Source organism: Lactuca virosa, chromosome 9 (genome assembly GCF_052849685.1).
Source record: "Lactuca virosa cultivar CGN04683 chromosome 9, Lactuca_virosa_CGN04683_v6, whole genome shotgun sequence".
Classification (NCBI taxonomy): Eukaryota; Viridiplantae; Streptophyta; class Magnoliopsida; order Asterales; family Asteraceae; genus Lactuca; species Lactuca virosa.
This window is the reverse complement of record NC_136434.1, coordinates 73048171-73074260: the sequence shown is the minus strand read 5'-3', so window position 1 is coordinate 73074260 and position 26090 is coordinate 73048171. Positions and strand designations below refer to the sequence as shown.

Genomic DNA, 26090 nt, shown 5'->3' with positions numbered 1-26090 from the left:
TGAATGTAATTATGATGCGGTAGACATCTTTTGAATATAAAGGGTACCCATTATTTTGTTATTTTGATTGTAAGGGTACCTATAATGTAATGAAATCATACGTATGAATGCAAATGAAGCTTTTGGTAATGAAATCTGTAATTGTAATGTTAATATGGTGTATTGAAATCTAAAATGCTATTATAGTGAACAACAGTAATTATAATGAACAACCAAATTGAAGACAAAGTACATCCGTAAAGTGTATGATTCAACAACCAAGAATCAGTTTAAAGATTTAAAGCAGAAAATATATTAAAGGGTAATATTGTCAACAAACAAACACCCTTAAAAAGGTGTCCCATTCAGCATCAAAAGAGCATCAAAAGTTGGATAGTTTTGTCCCTTAGTCTAGTACAACATTACATTTAATATCAAAAGATTCGACCATCACATGCTTACCTAACACTTACACCCCACATGCATACATAAGAAAACAAAAGAGTTCAACATCAAACATACAATCAAGCCAAGTCTACAGGTTTCTCTAAACTACAACCACTACCATCCTTGGGCACCACTTTTTTCCTCACGTACAGTTTGGTGATTCTTTCTGAAGCTTTCCTCTTTCTCAATTGAACTGCACTTTGAACTGGTCTTGCAGAAGTGGATCTTGGTCTTGGAGTTGTAGAAGTGGATCTTGGTCTTGCAGGAGTGGATCTTGGAGTTGCAGGAGTGGATCTTGGAGTTGGAATTGGAGCTGGAGTGGAAGATCCAGGATCACCTGTTGTTGGAATTCTTTTTGTTGGGCACCCATTTTTTTATGCCCACTAACATAGCCTATTTAACACCTTTGCACCTGCTTTACTCTTGATATTGTGTGTGTGTGCTTGATATCTCCCTTTCTGCTGCACTTTTCCTCCTCTTAGTAGATGACCTACCAGGTAGCCTTCTACTCTTTGGGGGTAAAAGCTTGGTGTACTCACTTTGTGTCCATAAAGAGCTATCATTCAAAGGATGAATAATGTATGAATAGCAGGTGAGATAAGTTGCCTTACTGTAACAGCTAGCTACATATTCCTCTGAGTTTAAGTTCATGGATGAAATTGCAGCCACTCCATGTACACAGGGTATTCCAGTCAACTGTCATCTGCTGCATCAACAAGTCTTTCTGATCAGGTCAATTGCATACCTGTCATTACATAATATCACCTCAAATTGTTGATACCCACAAGGGTACACAGCCCAGAATCTGTACATAAACATTAAACAGGTAAGAACACATGAACACATGTATAAACAGTAACAAGTAAATACAAACATTCTTACCTTTGTTTCTCCTTCAAATGTACTATTTTCTTCCTAATGCTTGACATATAGTTAAATCCCAAGACTCTCCCTTACTCCTCTGATGGTATAACTTGTGCATCACATAAACCTTTATATCCTCCAACATTGCTATTATTGGTTTATGTCTAGCCTCAACTATTTCAGCATTAAAACTCTCTGAAATTCCATTTTCCACAGCATCACAAAATACTCCTTCTTCTTGAAAATCCATGCAATAACATTTAGAGTCCCTCTCCATGCGATAATCAAATGCCCCCTGTCTAATTCCTTAATCTCTTGCATAGCAGCTTCATGTCTCTGTTTTGTGGTAGCCTTCACAGCTCTCCAAAATGGCTTGATAAAATGCTCACCTTTGAACTTGGAGTTGAAGTTGGCTAGTATGTGCCTAGCACATAATCTGTGCTCAGCATGAGGAAGCCTTTCTTTGATAGCTTTAATTAAACCCTGTATAATTTACAATATTAAGTAATAATTAAACTATAAAGCTAATAGTAAACATGAGTAGTACCTTGTGTCCATCTGATATAAGAGTAAGCCCATTTCCATTGCCTCTGTCAATATCATGCATGAGTAGATCAAGAAACCATTTCCAAGTTTCTTTGTTCTCAACAGTTACAACAGCCTAAGCTAGGGGGAACATGTTGTTATTGGCATCCCTACCCACGACAGCTAAGAGTTCACCCTTGCAAATTCCTTTGAGAAAGCATCTATCAATCCCAATGATTTGTCTACATCCTTCAACCTAACCATCTCTTACACCATTAAAGCATACATACAACCGTTTGAACATTAGACTTCCATCAAGGGTATGGTCAACTTCCATATTCACAGTTGATCCTGGATTAGCTCTTTTGATTTCTATGTCGTAGTCCCACAACCTACTATAATGCTCTTTTAGAGTGCCTTCTATCTCAGACAATGCAAACTTTTTTGCATTTCTACATTGTCCAATGCAACCTTTGATATTGTATGTGCTTGAGATTTGTGCTTTCATCTTCCTCAAACTAAGCCTGGGGTTTTCCAGAAATACATTGAAATATTGTTTCCCTATCCATTTATAAGTCACTAACCCTATTTTAAAAACTCTACCACAGTTATGACTTGATTTAAGTGACTTAATCTGAAAAGTCCTTTCCTCTTGCATCCAAGAAGCCCACAACCGAAAAGGACATGTAGGTTCTTTATCTTTGCAACACTTCACTAGAAGTCTATTTTTATCATTCTTTTCATACCACAAATCATAACCATGCTTAACAGCATAGTTGGTAAGACATTGTTTAAGTTCAGCAGGATTGGTGAATTTCATACCTAACACAGGAGCCATTTCATCCCATTGTTGCTCAGAATTGTGCACAGGGTATACGGGTGGTAGTTGCTCAACATTAGACTCTTCTTCCTCTTCAACATTTGGGCAAAGTTTGTTCAAAAACCTGTCTTTCTTCTGAATAGTTGTTGTTGCCCTTTTCATCGAAAAATCCTCATCATCCACCTCGTGTTCCCAACACTCTTTATCTAGTAACATTGAATCAACATCTTCATCTGCGTTGGAGTTGGTATCATCTTCAACTTCAGGCTCTTCCATTTCAATCCAATCAAACAGGGGTTCATGCATATAGTCTACATACACAGTTACTTTCTTTTTCTCATGAAGACACTCAAGAAATTCATGGTAATCACATTCGTTCTGCAATGTGGCCAATCCTTGACACAATATTTGGCCATATGGACAGTAGTATACATCTTTGCACATTCTTCTAGTAATCACGTTGATGTGAGCAATGAATTCAGCATACCCCTTCTCCCTGAAATCGGCGTACATTATCTCTTTTTTATCTGGATCAAAATAGATAAATGGTTTGTTGATGAACATCCTGTTGTACTGGACTTCAAAGACCGGTGTATCATCTTCAGCCATCTGATCGTGGATTGATCGAAGTAAGAACAGTGGGTGGGGACGATTGAGTGAGAGTGAAGAGAAAGTGATTGGGGATTCGTCTTGCCCTTAATTTAAGGAGACGAAATATACATTAAATGCCACCTAATAATCCACGTAATGGCCTAATAACCACATAGCACCAGTATATAACATGTATTCACTTTGTAACCGGTTAAACAGGTAAAAAGACTATTTCTAAACGGTAATAACAACTATATTGGTCTAATACGCAAAAAAAAACCTTAGTGACCTAATATGGACAAACTGGAAACCTAATTACCATCCTAAGTCATTAAACCAGAACCTAATATTACCAAAATGGGTAAGGAACTTTGGTTTTTGTCCATATTTAGGTAACCATGTTTTTTTCGTACACATTTGACCAGTAAACTTATTTTACCTGTTCACAATAGGGTAATGTTACCGCCAATTACCAGTCATATTACCTTATTTTGAACAAGTCAAACAAGTTCAATGGTCAAATGTATACGAAAAAAACATGGTTACCTTAATGTGAACAAAGACCAAAGTTCGTTACCTTTCTAGTTCATCAACCCGCAATAAAACTACAAATGAGTCGTGAGGAAAAACCAAAACGGTTGTCTTAAATCAGCCGACGATTTAATGATTGCAATGTATAGAAAAAGTAAATAGTCCAAAACAACACATAGTCGAAAATTTTATGGCAATAGGCGTGTTCGGCAAAACTAGCTGGTAGCGGGTAACTTGTAGCGTTTTGTTAAACGCTACATGAAGTAGCATTTGGATTTTGAACGTTTTGTTTAAACAAAACACTAGAAGCTTGTAGTGCCGAACGAGACTTTTTGTTCAAAACGAAGCGTTTTGTCAAACGCTAGAAGCTCTCAAACGCTCCAGAACGCTCCGTGCCGAACACGCCCAACGTCAGACATATATTGGTGCTTGTGTTTTTAGTTTGATTTTATTAGATTCCAAGATTTTATCGATTTTAATGTTTTATGGTTGAAGCTCCACTATCGGCCTTAATGTTATTAGATGGACCAATGTTTTCTTTTCAACTTCTTTTTTGTGTTATATTGTCTCATAAAACGAGGTGGCGTTGTATATATTCAATGTTCGAATGAATCTATTGTCCGACGATATAAATAAAAAAATCAGAAATTTTTAAAGTAGATTTGGGGAGGATTTGATGATGTTGCAAGCAACAATGAGTGTGCGTCACATATTATTTTACTATTTGGCGATTATGTTTTACTTTAATATGTGTATTTTTTAATTTATAGAGTATTTTTCTTTTATTAATTTTATATAATTATATTTTCTTCAAATAAAAAAAAATAAATAAAGCAAAGTATAATATTATAGCGCCTAGTTTTGTGGGATGATAGAAAAATAAAATAATGACACCACAACACAAAAAAAATTATGTGACAGCTTTTGTTACACACCATCACACCCTATAGTCTAACCCACCAGCTACTTTGGCACAAAGATCCCACTTAACACCACTTGGGGGTGTGTTTGGCATGCCTAGCAAGACATTAAAAATGAAAAGGAAGATAGGGTGGTGAAACACATTGATCTTAACAACTTTTTGACTAAAATGGCTTTTATCATGTTGTTGAAATTTAAACAAAAATTTTTTTATCGATATCATTATAAAAGCATAATATACATATACAGCAAAAATCATCCAAAGAAAGAAATAATAACATGTTATGAAACAAACATCGTCGTTCGAATGACTCTTAAAAAACATACCAAGTCAAGGTACACAAACTCAATTAAACAAATAAAAATAAAATCCATTTTTTAAAACTTAGCACAAAAATATAGCTTGCAGTAGCAACAACCCCTCAGAATGAACTATTCATCAATGTATAGAAATCAGTCCACTACTTTTAACGTTTTAATTTAAGTAATTTTCCTCATTGGGGCAAAATAACAATACAATTTGCAGATATGAATGTCTTTGTGCAAATCAAATCCTCTAAAATTGCATCATAAAATGTTGCTTATTTAATGTGTATGCAAAAGAATATCATGAAAATTAACAAGCAGCTCAGAAAACAAATCTTACATGAAACAGGAAAATTAAAAAGAAAAAAAAAGGCTGCTGTTAAAATTTATCAAAAAACAATTTCTCTAATTCGTGATTCAGAACAGAAGTAACAAGTTTTCAGCTTCGGATTTTTAAGATTCAATGCACGAATGCATCATGGAGTACTAAATAGAAGAGGAAGGGAAAACATCAACAATGCTCCAAATTCAAAGAAATAATACATGGAATCATGAATTGAAGGGTTTAATCTAGTTTTTCAAACGAAAATCTATCTCATACCTATTATGAGGTCATGTAGTTCTGAATCGGCTTCCAAAATGATAAGCCGTCAAACCAGAACCCTAAAGGCTAAAGTATGGAAAGATAAACAGACTATGAGTTTTATTTATAGGTAAATATCGAGCTCTTAAAAGCCCTAGACGGGTAAGCGAGAGATGTACGTACACTAGGGCTTGGCCCATTTTAAATGGGGGCTGATCGCTGATATATCGACCGACTTTTTTTATACTTCCACTATTTTTTTAGAAAATTGACATTTATGCCCCTCATTAAAGGTAAATCGCACGCGCACACAGCGTTGCTTCTTTGGTAGTGCCATCTTCAACCAATAAAAGGTTAAGTGGTTCTTTGTGTCTTTTTCAATTGGCAACTGAGCTTAAACTCCTCACGATAGTATCACAACCGGTGAAACCCCTTTCAAGAAAAACTCAAACCTCACATTCTGAAAAGAAAGTCAAAGCAGCCAACAAAACTCCGGCCGGCGAGAAAATCAGTCTGTGTGTTAAACTCAAACTCGGTTCTCCCGAACTAAGCTAGCATTGAGAAAAAGGATCCTTCATCTTTCAAAAGTCTACACACATAAATAAATTATCATAAAGCTTTGCGAGAATGCTATAATGATGCATTTTTTCTTGATTTTATTTTACCCACCTGCAACTACTGCTTTTGGTATGTTCTCTGTAACGGTGTTTTTTTTTTTTTTTTTTTCATCTTGGAAATAGCTTTGAAACTGAAAATAGCTTTATATATGACAACTGAAACTTGGTTGAGCCCACCACCGTATATGATGATTAAGATAGAGAATGGAAATTGCAGATCCAAACACCAAACTCTAGCAATTGCTCATCGTCTTTGGTAATTAGTCAATTAGAGGCTATGAATGTGTTCTTCCAGTAAGCATTGCCTACTTCGGCAATCCTGGTTTTTCTCCGGCAACTATCTGGTTCGTGCTTAGAGTTTTCCGGTTACTTCCTGTGTAATCTTGATGGTTCCGTTTTGACAATGATGTTATGTTGACCGAAAAAAAAAGGGTAAAAAATAGTAAAAGTAGAAGTTGGATTTCAGAAAAACTGAGTTACATTTTGGGCCTTGAGTTTCACTGGATTTTCCGCTGGGGTAAGAGAATTCAACGAGAGGAAAGACATAAAAAATGAGAGCCGGGGAAGGAAGGGAGTTAAGTGGGTAGGCCGATAGGGTCCATCTTATTTATATAAAGGAAGGGTATAGTTGTCAATTTACTTAAAAAATCTGTGAAAGTATAAAAAAGCTCTCAGCTCCCATTTTAAATAGAGCTTTTTCTTTACTAAAAGATCATAAATTGAAAGTGAATAATCATTTATCATTTATTTTTTATATTTTTTAAAAAATGATCATTATTTATTTCTCAAAAATGTTTTTTAATTTTGCTAACTTGTTTTCTTAGAAATTAACTTCGATAAAATAGGTTGGTTAACTCGGTGGGTTTAATAGCGAACGAGATTCTAGCTTTTAATTTTAATAAAGAAAAATGATTTAAACAAAAAGCTTTGCTTTGAAGTACGAATATTTAGCTTTTAGTTTAAACAAAAAAACTTTAAATTTAAAAGTTAATTCATATAGTTTTAAGAAAATTTTATTGAGATTTTTTAATAAATTTTCAAAATTGTATTTAAAAATATATTTAGATATTTATCTTTTTCTAAACAATTGTTATTTTATGTAATAATATACATTTTTCAAAGTTTTCAGTTGTTTTTATCAAAAACTCATATTTATAATAAAAGTAATAGCTTTCAGGTATCAACTACTCACTACCAACTACCAACAATTTTTATCAAATATGTCTTAACTTGGTTTAGAAAAATGATAGCTTATCTTTTACACTAAAAGTTGGCTAACAAATGTTTGTCCTGCTAACTAATTATTTTTGGCATTAAGTCCGTTAATAAGTTTGTTAAAAGATGTTCGTTAAGTCACTAATTTATTTTACTGTCATGAAAAGTGAGTTAACGAATTAACAAATTGTTTCTTAACAAACTAGATAGTCATTATGTGAATAATATATTTGTCTTTCAAACATGACCAATATCTCTCTTGAATATATATTATGGTTAATGTTTAAATCATGAATATTTTTTTGTAACGACCCAAAAATCAAGGGTAAAAATTTCATTTTTAATATAGCCAAAACATAGATATCATTTATTCCAAACATTCCAAAACATCGTTAGTTAAAACATTTATCAGAGTTCTTCCCAAATTCATTCATTGCGGAAAACATGGTGTGTGCATTGCGATCAATCCGAGTCATTCCTTTCCAAAACGATGATACCTGAAACCATAAACAAACCTGTAAGCACGAAGCTTAGTGAGTTTCCCAGAGCATACCACACACACAATCCACATATCACATAACCTGATAGCTATAAAAGCTACCTATATCACATAAGCCATGCATACATAAACCTGTAAGGATGTCGTGGGCTCCCCCCAGGGTCTTACACCATTGTGTCATGGGCTACCCCACATGGTCTTACATCCAATTGTCACGGGCTCCCCCGGGGTCTTCCATGCAATAACATACATAATCACATAACATATCATATATCACATAAATATCTACACATAACACAAACATAAACCTGTACAGATGCCGTAGGCTCCCCCCAGGGTCTTACATCATTGTGCCATGGGCTACCCCATATGGTCTTAACCTAGGAATGTCATGAGCTACCCCACATGGTCTTACATCCAATTGTCACGGGCTTCCCCCGGGGTCTTCCATGAAATAACACACAATCACATAGCATATCAAATCACTGAAATGACTAACACATAAACATAATCACATAATGGGCCGACATTGGTGCCTTAGACCCATGAGTATGGTGAGAAGACTCACCTCGCACTGCAGAAGCTTCTCGCATGAATTCCTTAGCGGCTGCCCCGCCAGCTTCTCGAGCGGTCACTTCATCAAGCTAAGAATGAGTCCTAAAAGCTAGATCTATAAGCTCCTCCTTGATTCATATCTTTGCATCAAACTCCATCTTCTTGAAAATGGATCAAACACCCCAAAAATGGACTCCATAAGCTCAAAATGCCACCATGGATGATATATGACGATTTCTAGGGTTTAGAGGGGTGGAGGCTGAAGATATTAGGGTTAGGTTATGAGATAAAGGGCTTAAATAGGGTCCAAGACCCTAAAATAGGGTTCTGATCTGACTGGAGTACGACCAGCGTACTCCTGGGAACCTTCGCGACCATCCTGGTCAGTACGCCCAGCGTACTTCAAGGTACGCCCTGCGTACTACCTTCTTCACTAGTACGCCCCGCGTACGCTTTGTGTACGCACCGTGTACTCGGCTAAGCCTGAAAACCACGAAACTTCCGAAGGCCATAACTTCTTCGTTATAAACCCGATTCCGACGATCCTTATATCCATGGAAAGGTGACGAGAATCCCTACACTTCTATCAACTCATACCCTCCTTAAGAACTTCTGAACAAAAGTCCATTATCCACAAAAGCCAAACTGCCACTTTACCGAATACCCCTAGGCCTCAAAACACGAACTGAACACCCGAATCACTTCTAATACATCACCCGCACCCAAATGGGCCTAGATCTTACCTTCTCAAAAGCCCTAATCCTGATGACGACCGATCTTCGGGCCACATCCTCAGACTAGAAATCGATTCGAAACAGAGCGTTACATTTTTTATTTGTTCTTGAATTGATTAATGACAACGAATGTATCTCTTATGTTACATGTTTTGCATAAGATTATGTTTTGCATATAAGATTGTAACCTTGATAAGATTATATGTACGAATATGTAGAGAAAGCATGAAAAAGACATTATACATACGACCAAATATATTATTCAACATAGTTATGTACAAAAGAAATGTACATTACCGTAAATTATTATACTCTCGATCATCATGTAGAAATTATTTTTAATAAAACTATATATTTTATTTTTATAATTATTATAAAAATGTAAATCATTTTTATTGTAATACAAAATTCGTCATATATGATAACATAATTGATTCTTAGATTTTAAGAATTGTTACCTAATAAATTATACATCGTATCAATTATGCAACTAATCAGTCTCCATGTGACATCCCCAATTTCACGGTCAGAAAAGACCGATTTAATTTATGCTTTTAAAATAATTTCAGAGTAATCATTTGATTAAAAGTGTTGCGAAATTTGTTCCTAGAAAAAAAATGATAAATATGTTATCAAATCATTTCCGAAGAAATGTATTTTATTCACTTAAACCATTGGGATGTCATTGTCAATACAAAAACATAAGCATAAACAAAACTTACATTCATTTACACTAGTGATCTACTTCTCTTTTAATCTCTCAGTGTAAAGCAACTTCGTATCGATACCTGTGATACAATTAAACTGAGTGGGTCAGACTTGGGAGCCTGGTGAACATATAGGATTTTCAACCCACAATAAATAATAAACTTATTAAGTTCTCAATCAACAATAAATTTATATATCCGTAATCCTTGTCACGCCCACTACAAGTTTCTTAATAGATATCGGCTTTATCTAATATTTGTTTTCGACGCTCATTTTTATCCTTAATTAATTAAACCCTAATAATTAAGCATAAAACACATAATTCACATAAAATTCACATAAAATTCACATAAGTCCTTTTCATTTATTCTAAATGAGTTACAAAGGTTAACCTAGACCATTATGTCAATATTAATGCCTAGCCTAGAAACACGGGCGTTACAACTCTCTTCCCTTAGAATGATTCCGTCCCTGGAATCACACATCAGCAAACAAATACGGGTAGTGACTCATCATGTCACTATCCGTTTCCCAGGTGAGATTTGGCCCATTCGTATGTTTCTAACGCATAAGCACTAATTCGACCATTTTACGTCACAACTTCCTAGTCTTACGGTCAACGATTGCCTCAGGTTCTTTAATCAACCTCTTGTTTTCATCCAACCTTAATTTAGAAATGGGAATTATGTCGGGCAGATCTCCCGTGAACTTTCTCAAATAACACACATGAAAGGTATTATGAATACCCTCCAGTTCTTCCGGTAGTTCTAGCTTGTAAGCTTGATTCCCGATCCTCTGAAGAACTTTAAATGGTCCAATAAACCTTGGACTCAATTTTCCCCTTCTGCCAAATCTTATAAGTCCCTTCCACGACGAGACTTTAAGTAAAACCAAATCTCCAACTTCGAATGATATCGGTTGTCTTTTATTGTCAGCATAGCTCTTTTGAGCAGCTAACCTCCTTTCCCTAATCACTTTCAACTTTTCAGCAGTCTGATGGACTATTTCAAGTCCCATAAACTGCTTTTCCTCAGTTTCCAGCCAACATGAGGGCATTCGACACTTTTCCCATACAAAGCGTGATAAGGTGCCATCTAGATGTTCGAGTGGAAACTATCATTATAGGAAAATTCTACTAGAGGTAAGTGTTTACCCCAGTTACCTTGGAATTCCAGGGTACATGCTCTCAGCATATCCTCCAATGTTTGAATTGTTCGTTCGCTCTGACCATCGGTTTGTGGATGGTAAGCTGTATTCAAACACAATTTGGTACCCAATTCCTCTTATAGACTCCTCCAAAACCTTGAGGTAAAACGGCTGTCACGATCGGATACAATCGTTAACGAAACACCGTGAAGCCTCACAATTTCCTTCACGTAAGAATTCGCAAGTTTATCCATAGACCATTTCTCGTTGGCTGCTATGAAATGCGCACTCTTAGTGAAGCGATCAACAACCACCCAAATCATGTCGTGACCGTTCCTTGTTCTGGGCAGTTTAGTCACAAAATCCATAGTGATATCTTCCCATTTACCCATGGGTACAGGTAAAGGTTCTAAACTCCCATACGGTTTCTGATGTTGTGCCTTAACCCTAGCACATGTTACACACTCGGCCACATACTTAGCAACATCGAGCTTCATCGTCGGCCATCAGTAATAGGGTTTTAGATCCCTATACATTTTTATACTGCCGGGATGAATCGAGTACATGGTCTTGTGAGCTTCTTCCATCAGAAGATCTCTTACTCCTCCCATCTTAGGTTCCCAAATCCTACCTTTGAATACCTTCAGTCTTTGACCGTTTGTATCAAACACCAACGTTTTATCCCAAACGTTCCTCCTTTTGGTCATTTTTCTCTAAAGCTTCCTCCTGAGCTTTCTTTTATACTTCCCACAATTGTAGAGACAACTTCAATTCTCAACGCTCTTGGCCTTTTCTTTTCAAGATTCACCTTCCGACTGAGAGCATTAACAACAACATTTGCTTTACCAGGGTGGTAAAGTATCTAACAGTCGTAGTCCTTGAGTAACTCTAGCCACCGCCGTTGCCTCATGTTCAATTCCTTCTGATTAAAGAGATATCGAAGACTCTTATAATCAGTGAAAAGTTTGCATTTAGTACCATAAAGATAGTGCCTCCCTATCTTTAAGGCGAATACTACCACTGCCAACTCCAGATCATGAGTGGGGTAGTTCTTTTCATGCTCCTTCAATTGCCTCAATGCATACGCTATCACTTTATTCCCTCTGGGTCAGAACACAACCTAACCCAACTTCTTTAACAACGAACGCGATACTTCTATTGATCGCTTTGATCAGCCTTTACTTCAATTCGGCTTAAGTCAACTGCTACATCGAACTTGGTTCTCTGAACCACATAACAAACTCATCGTAGTCGGACTCAATTCGATATGACCACTAGGGTCGGAATAACAATCATCTTCTTAGTCATTACCGAAACGATGGTAACGACAGACTAGAATAAGACGAAATCAATTACGAGTTCCTTGGTAACCTTGTGACTTTCCCTGATCCAAGTGTGAGTCTTGTGCTTCCAGTAGTATAGATCTCTACTACTATTCACACCTACTCATACTCGTCCCAAGTACTGTCTCGCAGTCCCCAAATCCTAAAATCACAAAACAATTTAACACATACGAATGTGTCCAATTAATCATAATTTTTTCCTAGACTCTACTAGGACTTCTTCCATGCGTATCTTCAGTCATCAATTCTACTTCAACTTGGTTGGTGATGGAAATTCCAGACGATGGAACAACTTCAAGAATTACACCAACCATTCCATCATCCTGCCAATCGAAGGTGTACTTCAGACGTACCGTACCCCTCTAAACGTTCTGTTATTTTATTAGACATATTCTAAAGACAAGATACCACTCTTATGATATCTTCTGATAGGTATCATTCACTATCATAAGCTTTTCATTTCCTCCATCTATTCAATTCTCTACGAGTCTTTACCATAACTTTTTGTACATCCAAGAAGACGTTCGGTGTACTGGGCGAGAATTTAAGATAGGAAAGCTTTATTTACGATAGACGTATAAATCTCCTTATCATTTCAAAACGTTTACATGTTAGTTCTAATCTCGTAGTCATACGCTTAGAATCCTACACACATAAGGTTTCCAGATCCGGTCGGCAACAGACCATAGATCCGAACAAATAATAGCATATAAGGCATCGTTATAGCTATAACATAAAATATTTAACACATAAAACATTTTAGGCATCTTTCCTAAAATAAACTTGTGCTCGTGTCTAAAATATAGCAGACACTCATCTCACAATCATCACTTAGCATTCTAAGTTTAAGTCTAGAAATCCTACAAATTCCTAGTTCGCTTAAACTAATGCTTTGATACCAACTGTGACATCCCCAATTTCACGGCCAGAAAAGACCGATTTAATTTATGCTTTTAAAATAATTTCAGAGTAATCATTTGATTAAAAGTGTTGCAGAATTTGTTCCCAGAAAAAAACATGATAAATATGTTATCAAATCATTTCCGAAGAAATGTATTTTATTCACTTAAACCATTGGGATGTCATTGTCAATACAAAAACATAAGCATAAACAAAACTTACATTCATTTACACTAGTGATCTACTTTTCTTTTAATCTCTCAGTGTAAAGCAACTTCGTATCGATACCTGTGATACAATTAAACTGAGTGGGTCAGGCTTGGGAGCCTGGTGAGCATATAGGGTTTTCAACCCACAATAAATAATAAACTTATTAAGTTCTCAATCAACAATAAATTTATTAATTCCATCAACCAAATAACCCTAATTACACATTCCCATTATCCTCACTTTACGTCCCTAAAACAACTATCACAAGGGACCTAGCCTAAGGATTTTCACAAGGGGTGACAGCATTGCTTTCCTCAGCAATTTATGTCAAACAAGACATCCTAACATAAAACAATCAACAAGATGACAACATTGCTTCCTTCTACAATATATGTCAAATAAGACAAACACTGGGGTCACAACATTGCTTTCCTTCAGCAATTTATGTCAAATATGCACAAGGTCACATCGTCGCCATGTGCTAAGCCCATAGCTCTTATTTATCGACAGTATTTCCCACGGGAGTCCCCCCCCACAATACATGTCAGTGGGTTTTCCATATGCTAAGTCCATAGCTCTTATTCATCGACCGGTATTTCCCACGGGAGTTTCCCCCCCCCCCCCCCCCCCGCAATACATGTCAATGGGTTTTCCATACAGCTGATGAACATACTAAGGGGTTTCCCCAGCCATACATGCCCTAAAGGCACTCATGAGGGGAATAGAGTACAGCGAATGAACACTCTAGTCCATTAACACCTACAGGTTGCGAGCCTGCTAGTGTTCCACAGACCGTCTAGAATAGTCCATGGTTGTCATCCATACTCTGCTGAATGACGGGGGTCAACGTTTGGGTAAGGGCTTTTCTCATATTGCACCACTCACGCCAACGTTTCGGTAAGGGCTTTTCTCATATTTCACCACTCACTCTCAACTCATGATCTATATCACTGATCATCTCATCTATCCAACTCAACTTTCATCACACACCCACTATTTAACTCATGATCTATATCACTAACTCATGAAGCTCGTTCGATCACTTCATAAAAGAACAAAGACTCCAAAGCTCTTCCAAATAAAAGTATAGGGAAAATACTGATAAAGTACTCTTGTATGCTCCCGTACCCCGACACATAATAGTGTCAAAAAGATGAACTAACGGATGAACACATAGTTCAAAAACACCTAATGAACATATAGTTCAAGAACACTTTATGAACATATAGTTCAAACATACGTACCGATTACAAGTCTACTAACGTTCCACTGGACTATCTAAAATAGTCTATGGCCGTTGTCTATACTCTGCTAGATGACTAGATCATCTTAAACATCGATACCTCTCATCACTTTTATTTCATCACACATTATCTAATTCATCTACCCATATTTTACCCAACATATTTGTAGATAAAAATATATATACAGTTTAAAACTTATATAAAACATCTATTCAACAATCACCTTAATTAAACAATCAATATAATTACACATAGCACGTATTTTAAAGAAAATACTTCATATATATGTGTAAGGTGAAAGTAACTACACACTCACTTGATTTAACGATAACCGGGCAACACTTCGTTGCCTAAAACGATCGTTTCTAATAAAACCGGGAGTTTTATTGAGAAACCGGGCTCTCCGAGGGTCGGGCTTCGAAACCGAAAAACTAAATTTCCCGGGCTTCTCGGGCACTCCGGGACGTGTTCCGGGCATAGGAAATGATCTCGGGGCATTGGGGGTAGTCAAAATAGCTAACATATTGAAAAAGGGGCCAAAATTGCCAATTTTCTAACTTTAGCCGGGAGGGTTCGCACCCTCCTATTTATAGTATGCGAGGGTTCGGATCCGAGGGCTGAGAAGCCTCCACGCGTCAACAGATCCGAAGCGAGGCCACGTGGGTTGCGCGTGCGAAGGGCTCGGTGGTAGCCTCTGATTGGACCGAGGTCTAGGTCCGAGACTTCGGACGTGGCACCCTCTGCGAGGCTCGGACACGCACCAAAGGGCACGCGTCAGATTCTTAGTGGACCGCGGCTTCGGACTCAGAAGGATCGCGACACGTCTTTGGATGACTCAGCAAATTTCACCACGTGGCTCGCATGACTCACTGATTTCGGACACGTGGCACTCATACAACGAAGGTGACGTGGCCTATGCGAAATTTCTCGGATTTTGAAATAATTTCTCGATTTTCGCGCCAAAACTTCTAAAATCCATAACTTTCGCATACGAGCTCCGTTTTTGATGTTCTTTATATGCACGCGTAGGTAAAATTACGCTCTACAACTTTCGTTTAGACTTCGTCGGCTAATTTTGACTTTAATTTTTATATTATTATTTTTAACAGACTGGGACAGGAAATCCGTTAAAAATTCATAACTTCTTCATCCGACGTCCGTTTTCGTCAGACTTTTTACCGTTGTGCTACTAATGACGAGACCTTAGATTCTCGTTTAGGTCATGTCGGCTAAAAATCGCTCGATCTAAAATTTGAGTTTTTAGCTGTCTACTGCTAAGCTGAAATTTCGAAAAATCATAACTTCCTCATACGAAGTCAGATTTGGGTTTTCTTTTTATACCTACTCTCGGTTTAACGAACACTACGATTTTCGTTTAGATCACTAAGGCTAAAAAGTAGTTTATCAAAAACTCACTTTTTACGACATTCGGCCCCGTGCCGGTTTTGTCGCGAAACTTCGACAGGTCATAACTTCTTCGTTATAACTCGGATTTCGGTATTCTTTATATATCCGTAATCCTTGTCACGCCCACTACAAGTTTCTTAATAGATATCGGCTTTATCTAATATTTGTTTTCGACGCTCATTTTTATCCTTAATTAATTAAACCCTAATAATTAAGCATAAAACACATAATTCACATAAAATTCACATAATTCCTTTTCATTTATTCTAAATGAGTTACAAAGGTTAACCTAGACCATTATGTCAATATTAATGCCTAGCCTAGAAACACGGGCGTTACACTCCATTCCCCAAAGTTTGAAACCCTAGTGTGTGTGTGTGTGTGTTCTTAGTGTATTTGTGTGTGTTCTTAACAAGTTCAAGCTCTTGAAGGTTCTTGGAGGAAGGAGAAGTTGTTCTAAGCTTGTTGCTAAAGTTGAGGCTAATCTTTCATCATTTCTAGACTCCAAAAGGTATAAAGCTCATACTTTTCTCCTTATTAAGTTACTTTCCATGCTTAAGAGTTCATTTATGGCACTTCTATGAGGATCCTTTGTACTTGAAGCAACTCCAGGGTCTTAGATAGTGTTTGAGGTAGCCATTGGACCTTAGGGTCCCATAAAGTTGGTTACTTATTTAAAAACTCAGCCATACATGGACCTTTTAGGTCATTTTGATCCCTTTAAGTGTTAGGGTTTGAGATCTAAGCTCCTTGGTGTTATGTAATGGATAAAGTTGGAAACTTTGTCCATGTATGGCCTAAATTGGTCCAAATATGAGCTTTAAAACTCTAGAAAATAAGGGTTAAGAGCTTAATGGGTAAAACTGGTAAGACGTTGCCATGAAGCGGTGAAGGCCACACCACGACGTGGTGATTGTTGAGTCCCGCGAACGTCTTCGCGTTACCACGGAGTGGCAATGGCTTGGCCACGACGCGATGGTTTGATGGTTGACTTTGACCGCTGACCATTGACTATTGAGTTTTTTTTATTCTAAGTTAACTTTAGGTCAAACTTTTAGGGTTTTAGGTCAGAGGTTGAGAATTGACATTTGAATACATGTTTAGGTGGTTGTTGTGCCCGCCCCTACGTGTTGCGGGATGTATAAGTTTTCTGCTTTGTCGTTGAGGTGAGTTTTCTCACTTTGTTACTTATATCATTTGATGTATGTGAGTTGTTGATAGCTCGGGGGTTATTGATAACCCAAATTGATGTATTTCATTTGTTGATAACTCAGGGTTACTGGTAGCTTGTAGGGTTGATTATGACCCATATTTGTTTTATATGTTTAGTTGTGTTGTGTTGCATGTGATACTTTAGGAAACTCACTAAGTTTTGGCTTATGACTGTGGATTTAAATGTTTCAGGTACTTTTGATGATCGGCAAAAATCGAAGGTGTGACTATACATATTATCCAATATTCTTCATGATTTCGAGAGTTGTTATGTTATGATACCCTGATTTTGGTTCTGTTTTGTGAAACAATTATTTTGTTGATGTTTGACTTTATGAAAATGACTTTTATTTATTAAAACTTGAAATTTTTTACCATGGTTTTCGGGACGTAGGTTGGAGACTTGAGTTATTCTGCAACATAGAATTCAAATATTGGGTGGACGTACATATTGTAAGGGGGGGGGGGGGGGGGTGGGTACTTGTTAATTGGTTGATGTTGCAAGAGGTGAGGCTACACGCTAAATTAATATCAGAGGAGCGGTTACGATTTTTAATTGGTGGCCGACTTTGTTTTATTTCGGTTAAGAGGAATTCTATTTGAGAATCAAGCTTAATTTTGGTGGTTGGTGTCCGGACATCAAAAATAAAAATTGTTGCTTCGTCATTTCGGAACCATTGTTTCTCGACCGAGACAGACACTTCGATGTCAGTTGGAGACTTACATTTTCTAATGTTTAATTATTAATATTATAATATTAGTGATGAGGACACGGTAATAGTCTGTCAGTTGTGCATTCTATATAAAGGGTTTATAGGAAAAGATAAAATTGAAAAGATACAGTTGGTTGGCTATCACTAGTGGAGGACCGATGCAAATGGAATATGTATGAAATATACAATGAATTTCTTAGATTTAAAAAAAAAATCTAATTTATTCATTTTTTATTTAAAGAAATCTATTTATTTCCGTAGTATATTTTAAAAAATCTAATTTATTCATTTGTTATTATGAAATCTACAAACCCGTAAGTATAAAAATGCCAAAACCTAACGTCATATGAAGAATTTACGATTTTTTTGAAGTTGTGGGTTCGACACAGTATTGATAAAAGTCGAAGTACACCTAAATACGAATCTGTAGATATAAAGAAAGTCAAGAACGGAGCTTATATGAAGAAGTTATGAATTTCGCAAGATCTTTCACTATATACTTTTTATAAAATATAGAGTGAAAAAGAATGTGAATTAGCTGTTGAGATATAAAGGAAAGTTGTAGTACATTGAATTACTAAATCGTGGATATAAAGAACGTCGAAAATGGAGCTCGTATACGAAAGTTACAATTTTTTGAAGAATACGATAAATTACCTTCGAAGGGTGACGTGGCACTACAAGAAATTGACACGTGGCAACTAGAGACTCCATTTCACCTAACTACCACTATGATGACGTGACATCACCAGAAAGCGCCACGTACGCGCATTTTTCGGGATTTTTTTCTATAAATAGGCTTAATTTTTACTTCAAAATTTCACATATTTCTCTCTCAACTTTTCCGGCACCCTCAAGATCCGAATTTCTGAGTTTCTGGGATTTCTTAGAGAGACCCTGCATCGTTGGAAAGCACAACAGAAACAAGTATTTTTGCTAAACAAGTATTCAGCGTTGAAGTTCTACCCACGAAGTTTCCGAGTTTTCGCTAGAAAATTTATAAGTTGAGTTACACTTACTACGCTTGTTAACTGTAATTTATATTTAAGTTCATTCATGTTATTATGAACCTATAAATAAGATTTATTCGTAATTCTAGTTATAGTATCGATTGATCTACTTAAGGGAGTGATGTCTAGGCGAGATTTTAGTGAGGTATTTCAAGTGGATTTTCCAAACAATATATTTATATACCAAATGGATTCTACCTCCAAGATGATCTTATATGGTCATTCCTTCTTTGATAGAACTAGTTATTGAGAGTGCAAGAATATAAGTGTGCAGACAAGGTTTGAAAACTCAAACCTTGAATTAACTTAAACTCAATGTCTGCTACTAATATTACGAGTCCAGTCAAGTCTGGTAAACCAGTCTTGTCTTAAAGTAAGAAATTCAACAACGTATTCAAGTATGATAAAATGAGTATGAACAAAGTAAAGGTAACTTAAGAACAATGAGAATGATAGAGATAATGATATGACTTGCAAGATACTGAGTATTGATGTGAAAGATAATATTTTCTCAAAAGGTTACAATGCAAGAGAATCTTTATCTCCTTAAATAGGAAAGGAGAGATAACAAGACAGACAAGTGTGACTGCCAATACTTGGTCAAAAAGCTGACAAACGAGATTTACTCGATCTTGTCCTAGGAACTTGACTAAAAAACAAGTGCTAAACAACAAAAAGCATTAAATGCAAATACATACTCAAAACATCAATGATTACAATGTGTATCTAGGACAAAGCTTCATCTCGAAATAGCTTGACTTCGGAATGCTTTTGCACTTTGGAACACCTTGACTTCGGTTTGCTAAGGATCACTTTTCATGTATTAACAATCTCCCCCTAAGTGACCTTAGCTAACAAATAATTTTTCACTTAGCTTCATCAAAAACAAAAAGATACGCCTTCTGGAGCCAGGTTTGGACTTCAATATACCAACTGAGATGCTTAATGAATTTTTTCTTGATGTGCTCAGGGGATTCACTCTATGCAGCATTAGTGATGAACTTATGAAGGATCTTTGTTGGAACAAGATTTTTATCAAGAACTCTAAAGAATTCCTTTTGATTGGTATTCTTATTAAGATAGATGTAACCGAGTTTCGGTTCTTCAATAGGGCCTTTTTCCAGAATCTGTGCTTCAGGGAGGTCAGTGGTGACTTTCGCCAAAATGCTTTCAGTACCGCAGAGGTGAGCAAACTCAATGTTGGATCTGCAATATTCAGCAACGTAGTTCTTCAGGAAGCTTATTGCAACATTGTAGGCTTTTATGCTTATTTCACATGATTGGCGATCTCGGAAGTGAGCAACAATGTTGAGAATGTCGTTTGGGTTGATCAAAGGAAAATCAGCATCCATAATTGATTATGTACAACACTCAATTGAGATCGAACTTACTTTGAACCTTGCTACCAAATTCGATGATCTTGGTGATTCGTTTCCGAGACCATACTTCTTTTTGGGGTTGAGCATTAACAGAGTAAAAGGTTCTCAATCTCTCTCGCTCGGTTCTGATAAGGATTTGAGAGTCATCAGATGGATGAAGTGGAACAAATTTAATGTAGAATTTACCATGTGGGGAGATTGACAAAGCAAGTTAATCAACATCTTATGTCGGAAGATCATAGTACATGAAGGGCACTATGTGAACATCATGAATAACTCTTTCTCGGAAAAGAGGATAGATGCCCAACATCAGATTCAAATTGTCTTTAGTCGCGTGAATCCAGATGCTTTCTTCCAAATCTTGATTTATCTGTTCCTGAGACCAGCCCTAAGACTTTCTCAACGTCTTCATTGGGTTGTCCAATTCGGTTGCAATCTTCTTGCCTTTGTCTGGAAGAATATCACCCGTACCAGAAATGGATGAAATAATTTGTTGACCGGATTCTGTGATGAAATTTTCAGATGGAGGAGGAAGCAGAGGTTCTTCAAGGAGATCATCAGGTTTCCGAGTGGGAGAGCCTTCATCGATTTGAGCGATCCTCAGAGCAGGAATTGGTGGGAGCATAGACTGAGTGGCTTGGAAGGCATCAACAGTCAGTGTGGTCTTGAGCTTGGCCATTTCTCGACTTCTTTTGAACGCTTCATGTAAGGAGGAATGCTAGGAAACTGAGGACCATTTCTTCTTTTCTGCATCCGAAAGAGGCTTCACCGGTTGTTCCCTGATGGCTTGAAGTCCTACGACTACATTTTCAATTAAGTCTTCTTCTTCTTCATCATCTTTTTCAATAAGTTTAAGGATTTAAATTTCCTCATTGGATGATTCATCATGGAGCGCAAAATCCGAGACAAGTTTCCATTGAATTGTCCTATCTCTTTCTCTTTCACTTACTTCTCCTACTTCTCCTCCTATTGCATTGGAAGGCTCGAAATCCGATGCAAGTCTGGCGTCACTTTAAAGTTCACTTAATCGTTCAAATACTTTTTGGAAACTCATATTGATCTGTTTGGAGAGAGCATCGTACGTCTAGACTGTAGGAGCTTGAGTCTTGAGATGGGTAAAAGTTTCATTAATAATGACGAGCATCTCATCGAATTTATGGTTCGGGACATCAACAATATGCCATATGGCTCGGATCAACTTGATGAGAACCTGTTGCATTATTATATTCATTTCATCCTTTTTTCGAATCTCCTTTTCCAGTCGTTGAATTTGTTTCTCATGACGAATGTGACTTTGATTGATGAGTTCGTTGGTAGCACTAATCATATCGTCATGAATCTTAAGCATAGCGGCGGTGGCGGAAATGTGATGATCGAGGCTGTCGTTATACTTATGTTCAACTTCTTCAAGAGTATGCTTGAATTGGAGGGAAATGAGTTGATCAGGTTGATTGGCTCGTTCAGTTTCCGAGGGAGCAACATCTTTGATCTCAGAAAGAGATTTGAGAATAAGCTCTAGCTTGGAGTCAAGACTTGTTACTATTTCTTCAATCTTCGAATCAAGACCAACAACTTTCTGATCAAGGGAGTCGAATTTTGAAATAGATGAAGCAACATTGTCTCGGGGTTCTAATAAGGAAAAATGATATGCAATGTTTTCATCAGAACATCATGTGTCCGAGGTAGAACTCTCAGACTTCTTGTCATCATCATGATCTTCGTCATGTGGTTCGTAGGGCTTGGCTCCATCGACCGAATTATCTTGAGCTTTGGGAGAGGAGTGCTTGTTTGCTTGATCATCTTCTTTTCCTTTCTATTCCTCGGAGGATGTGGAAAGACCGAAATTATAAGATGGTTTTGAAGAGGAGGGCTTCTGCAGAAAATTGAAAGTACTTGGAATCGGAATGACACCAACATTTATACTGTCATCTCCGAACATGACATCATTCGAGAGATCTTCATCATAGGACAGCTTAGGAGCTTCTTCGCTTGTGAACTTCGGAGGAGGATCATCCGAAACATTTGTGGGATCGGGAACATCTCCTGTAGCGGTTTGTTGAGCTTTTTCGGAAGGATTGATCTGGTGATAGGTTTCTGCATCTGATGGAAAAGTGAATGGAAGATGACTTCGAAGAGCTCGTTGACGCATAGAGATAAGTGTATACTCTACTTGTTCTCTTGTTAGCTCTGAATGTATAGAATGAGCCCTGTCAACAAAATCAGACCAATCTTTGTCATAAATACTCGATCGTCCTTTACCTGAAGCAGGTATCAAACCGGTTGTGGCTTCCGAAGTAGGATGGACTGCTCCAGCTTCGGAAAGCTTAGAATCAGAGGCATGGGCCTATGATTGTGCATGTGAATAAGAGAGGGATTTCCAAGTTGACTCATGGGTATGTCCCAGGGGCTGCAAGGGACTTTTTTCAACACCTGCACCATCTTTTTGGGAAGATGGGGGTGGTTTATGTGTAGACTCCCCGTGTGTGTGCTTGTGTTTTTGAAACTCCGAAGGGTGCTTCGGAAGAGTGGACAGGTGGGGTAGGCTGTGATCCATATCGAATGCCGGTATGTGAATCCTGTTGAGAGGATCCATTGGCTTTGGTTCTCTTTTTGGTTCAAACTTTAGAAGGGTATCTCTTACGCTTTGCCATTTGTTTCTTTCGTCCACCAGAAGAGGAAGTCGATTTGTTCACATCAGAGGGCAGAACATCCGATACTAAGGTAGACTGTGTTGGGTTGTACGTAACCAAAGTCTCAAGATGGTGTTTGAGATAAGGTGAGTCGGATGGAACAATAGCTAACATATGAGAAGGCAAACGTCTAATAGGTATGAAGGCAGATTGGTTTGGTAACCTATAAGTATTAATAGCTTTAAAAGTGCAATATACCTCTTTTAGATCGGAGTTGAGAGGAATGGCCTCTAATCTTTCGAAGTAGAGTTGTTTCAGTGTCAAAGCCCAAAAACTTGGACTCGAGATCTCGTTTGGCTTCCTCTTGATGGAAAACTTCAGAAAGTCCTGCCATAGTACTTCGGTCAGATCAGCTGCATTGTTCCTTCCGGAGTAGATACTGTACACGACATACAACCAATCCTTGCTCATTGTGTCCGTGCCACCATGCTTGACTGACAATCCACGGAGGATGAGATGCATCAACACAGTCCAAAGTCCGGGAACAATAGACTTCTTAAACTCCATATCCTTAAACTCGCCATTATACCTGATTTCGTTGAGAAAAGTATGAAACTCTTCAGACGTTCTTGAACACGAAAACCCTTATGGTTTTTTGGAATCCCGATGGCTTTGAGAAAGGTGCTTTTGGGGATGGGAACAATCTTGTCGTCAGTGATGGGAACAATCTTCCAGAACATCGTCTTTAATTTTGGTTCTCTCAAAAGATCTGTGGAGGATACGTATAGGAAGTTTAGGGTATGGGATTTTTGTGAGAGGGACAACAATGGGGTGATGGGAGATGAACTCGATCATCACACAAATGGATTAGTCTTAATCCATTGGATCAAGGGAAAAGAGCTGAGTGGTTTCTCTGAGTATGAACTCAGTTGAGGAAGATAATGCAGATCCCTTAGAGTATGAACTCATTTAAGGAGCCTGGATCTGAAGTTGGACATTATGTTCTAACTGATTACGACCTCAAAAATGGACATTGATTATCTGGGGCGTACGTAGGGCGTATGCATATGTAAGTTGCGCGTACGTGCCGAAGGTCCTGATGCTACGAGGGTTTTGAGTACGTCAACCGTACTCCGAGGGTACGCTGAGCGTACTCACCAGAGGGAAGAATTGGGCTTATTTTGGGAATTAGAGACTTTAGGCCCTTATTGGCCGTGAGTTTTTCTGTGATGGGCTTTTAGTCTTGGACCCATTTTTGACATGGCATATCTTTAAGCTGTGGGACTAATTGTATGTGGGCCTTGGTGGGTTAGGCCCAATAAGGCAAGGATTAAGTAGCTTTTTCCGCATGGTGGTTGTCGAGGCCAACAAAATTAATAACCCTAATTATTACACACTAAAATAGTGTATAGTGGTAAAGGGATCGAATCCACGGGGATTGGTTCAATTTAATAACTCTATGAAAAATCTCTTTGTAAAAATACTTGGAAAATGACAATAAATTAAAACTGGGGGTTTTGGTGTTTTGAAATACTTGAAACAAACTAGAATTAACTAAGATTTAAATAGACAATTTCAACAAAATTAAGAGTTTGATGTAAAATCAATAAGAGAAGGATGGTTGACTTAAGGTTCCTCACTTTGACTTTTGATGAACATATCATTAGAATCAAATGGTGCAATACTTGTTTTAAACCCTTAATTTGGCTATAGTAATCCAAGGAGCTTGAGATTACCTAGACTTTTCTTAATTGTTGAAATGGTTAGAGAAGCTCATAACAATTTCCTTAGTTAAAGTCACTAATTCCATTAAGCATGTAATTAGTGAAAGTCAACTAGCATTAAGAACCAAAAAAGTCACCAAATCCAAGAGGGGTCAAATGCTTTCACCACCATGTTGGAGAAAATGTTTTTATGATTGTGTGAAGTAAAACTAACACAAGAATCACTTGTTGCTTGCTAATTTGAAGATCCTTTACTTAATCAAGAAATTAGCCAACTAATCACCACAAACACATTTAAACTCATGAATAAAAACATGCAAGTAATGATAAGATGTTAAAACACAAAACATTTTCATAAAGATTCAAACACAAATTCATGGATTCTTCAATATTCAACAAAAGTTCAAAGGATTCAACAAAAGTCAACCAAGATTAGTTTAGCCAAGCATGACTAAACTCAAGGAAACAAAGTTAGTTAAGATTGTACCAAACATTTAGCAAGAATTAAGAGATGAAATGGTGAAGTTCTTGAGGGTTCTTGGCCTTCAAAAATGCTCCAAACTCCAGAGAGAAAGTATCAAAATCGGACCTCCAAGATTTTTCTAAAGAGGCACACCAACCTTCCCAATATAGAGCTCTAAGTAAAATCCCGAAATTGCCCTTGTCAGGAATCCACGCGGGCCGCGGGGAATCTTACGCGGGCCGCGTGACTTCGACATAAATTTTTGGGCTTCTTCAAGTCTTGGGCCCCCACAGCTAATCCATTGGCCCAGTTCGAATCCAATCTGCTTCTAGCCCATTTCTCTTCAATATTTCTTCAATTTGAGCCCAGTTTGTCTCTCCACATCACTCAAAACTTCCGCAAATTCCTAAACATCGATCTTGCACACTCAAGAATTCTCCCGTGGCTTTCAAATTTAAAGTTTAATTCTTCCAACCCTTCAAATAACTGACAATCCTACTCCATGCATCACCTCTATAGTCATCAAGCCTAAAATCCTCGTTGTCCTCCAAGTCCAATTGCTTTCCAAAAGATCCCGCTCCGCTAGTCTCCTTAAAATCTGTAATTAAGCTCACAAAACTCGAAAGAACCCGAAAGTGGTCATAAAATAACAAAAAGGAAAATATGCATGGAAATTATCTAAATTGTGAATGAAATATGCTAAAATAAACTATAAAAAGAAGTAAATAAAATGAAGCTATCAGTATCCGATTGAAATAGACCGATGAGGATTGTAAGCACCCAAATATGCTTGACTGTATGCTTGTATGGTATG

General features: G+C 37.4%; 1 protein-coding gene and 1 non-coding gene across 2 annotated transcripts; both read right to left on the bottom strand.

The window, feature by feature from the left end:
* Positions 1–307: 307 nt before the first annotated feature.
* On the bottom strand, positions 308–5716 carry LOC145138869 (uncharacterized). The gene is made up of 4 exons (XM_079072883.1): positions 5586–5716; positions 1838–4774; positions 1309–1773; positions 308–1231 (listed from the first exon to the last, which is right to left on the bottom strand). Exon 2 carries the CDS (start codon positions 3242–3244, stop codon positions 2072–2074), a length of 1173 nt encoding a protein of 390 aa, XP_078929009.1. The 5' UTR covers positions 3245–4774; positions 5586–5716; the 3' UTR covers positions 308–1231; positions 1309–1773; positions 1838–2071.
* LOC145141488 (small nucleolar RNA R21) lies at positions 5095–5183 on the bottom strand. Its single transcript, XR_013722696.1, has one exon. It is a non-coding gene; the product is annotated as a small nucleolar RNA R21 (small nucleolar RNA).
* Positions 5717–26090: the final 20374 nt, after the last annotated feature.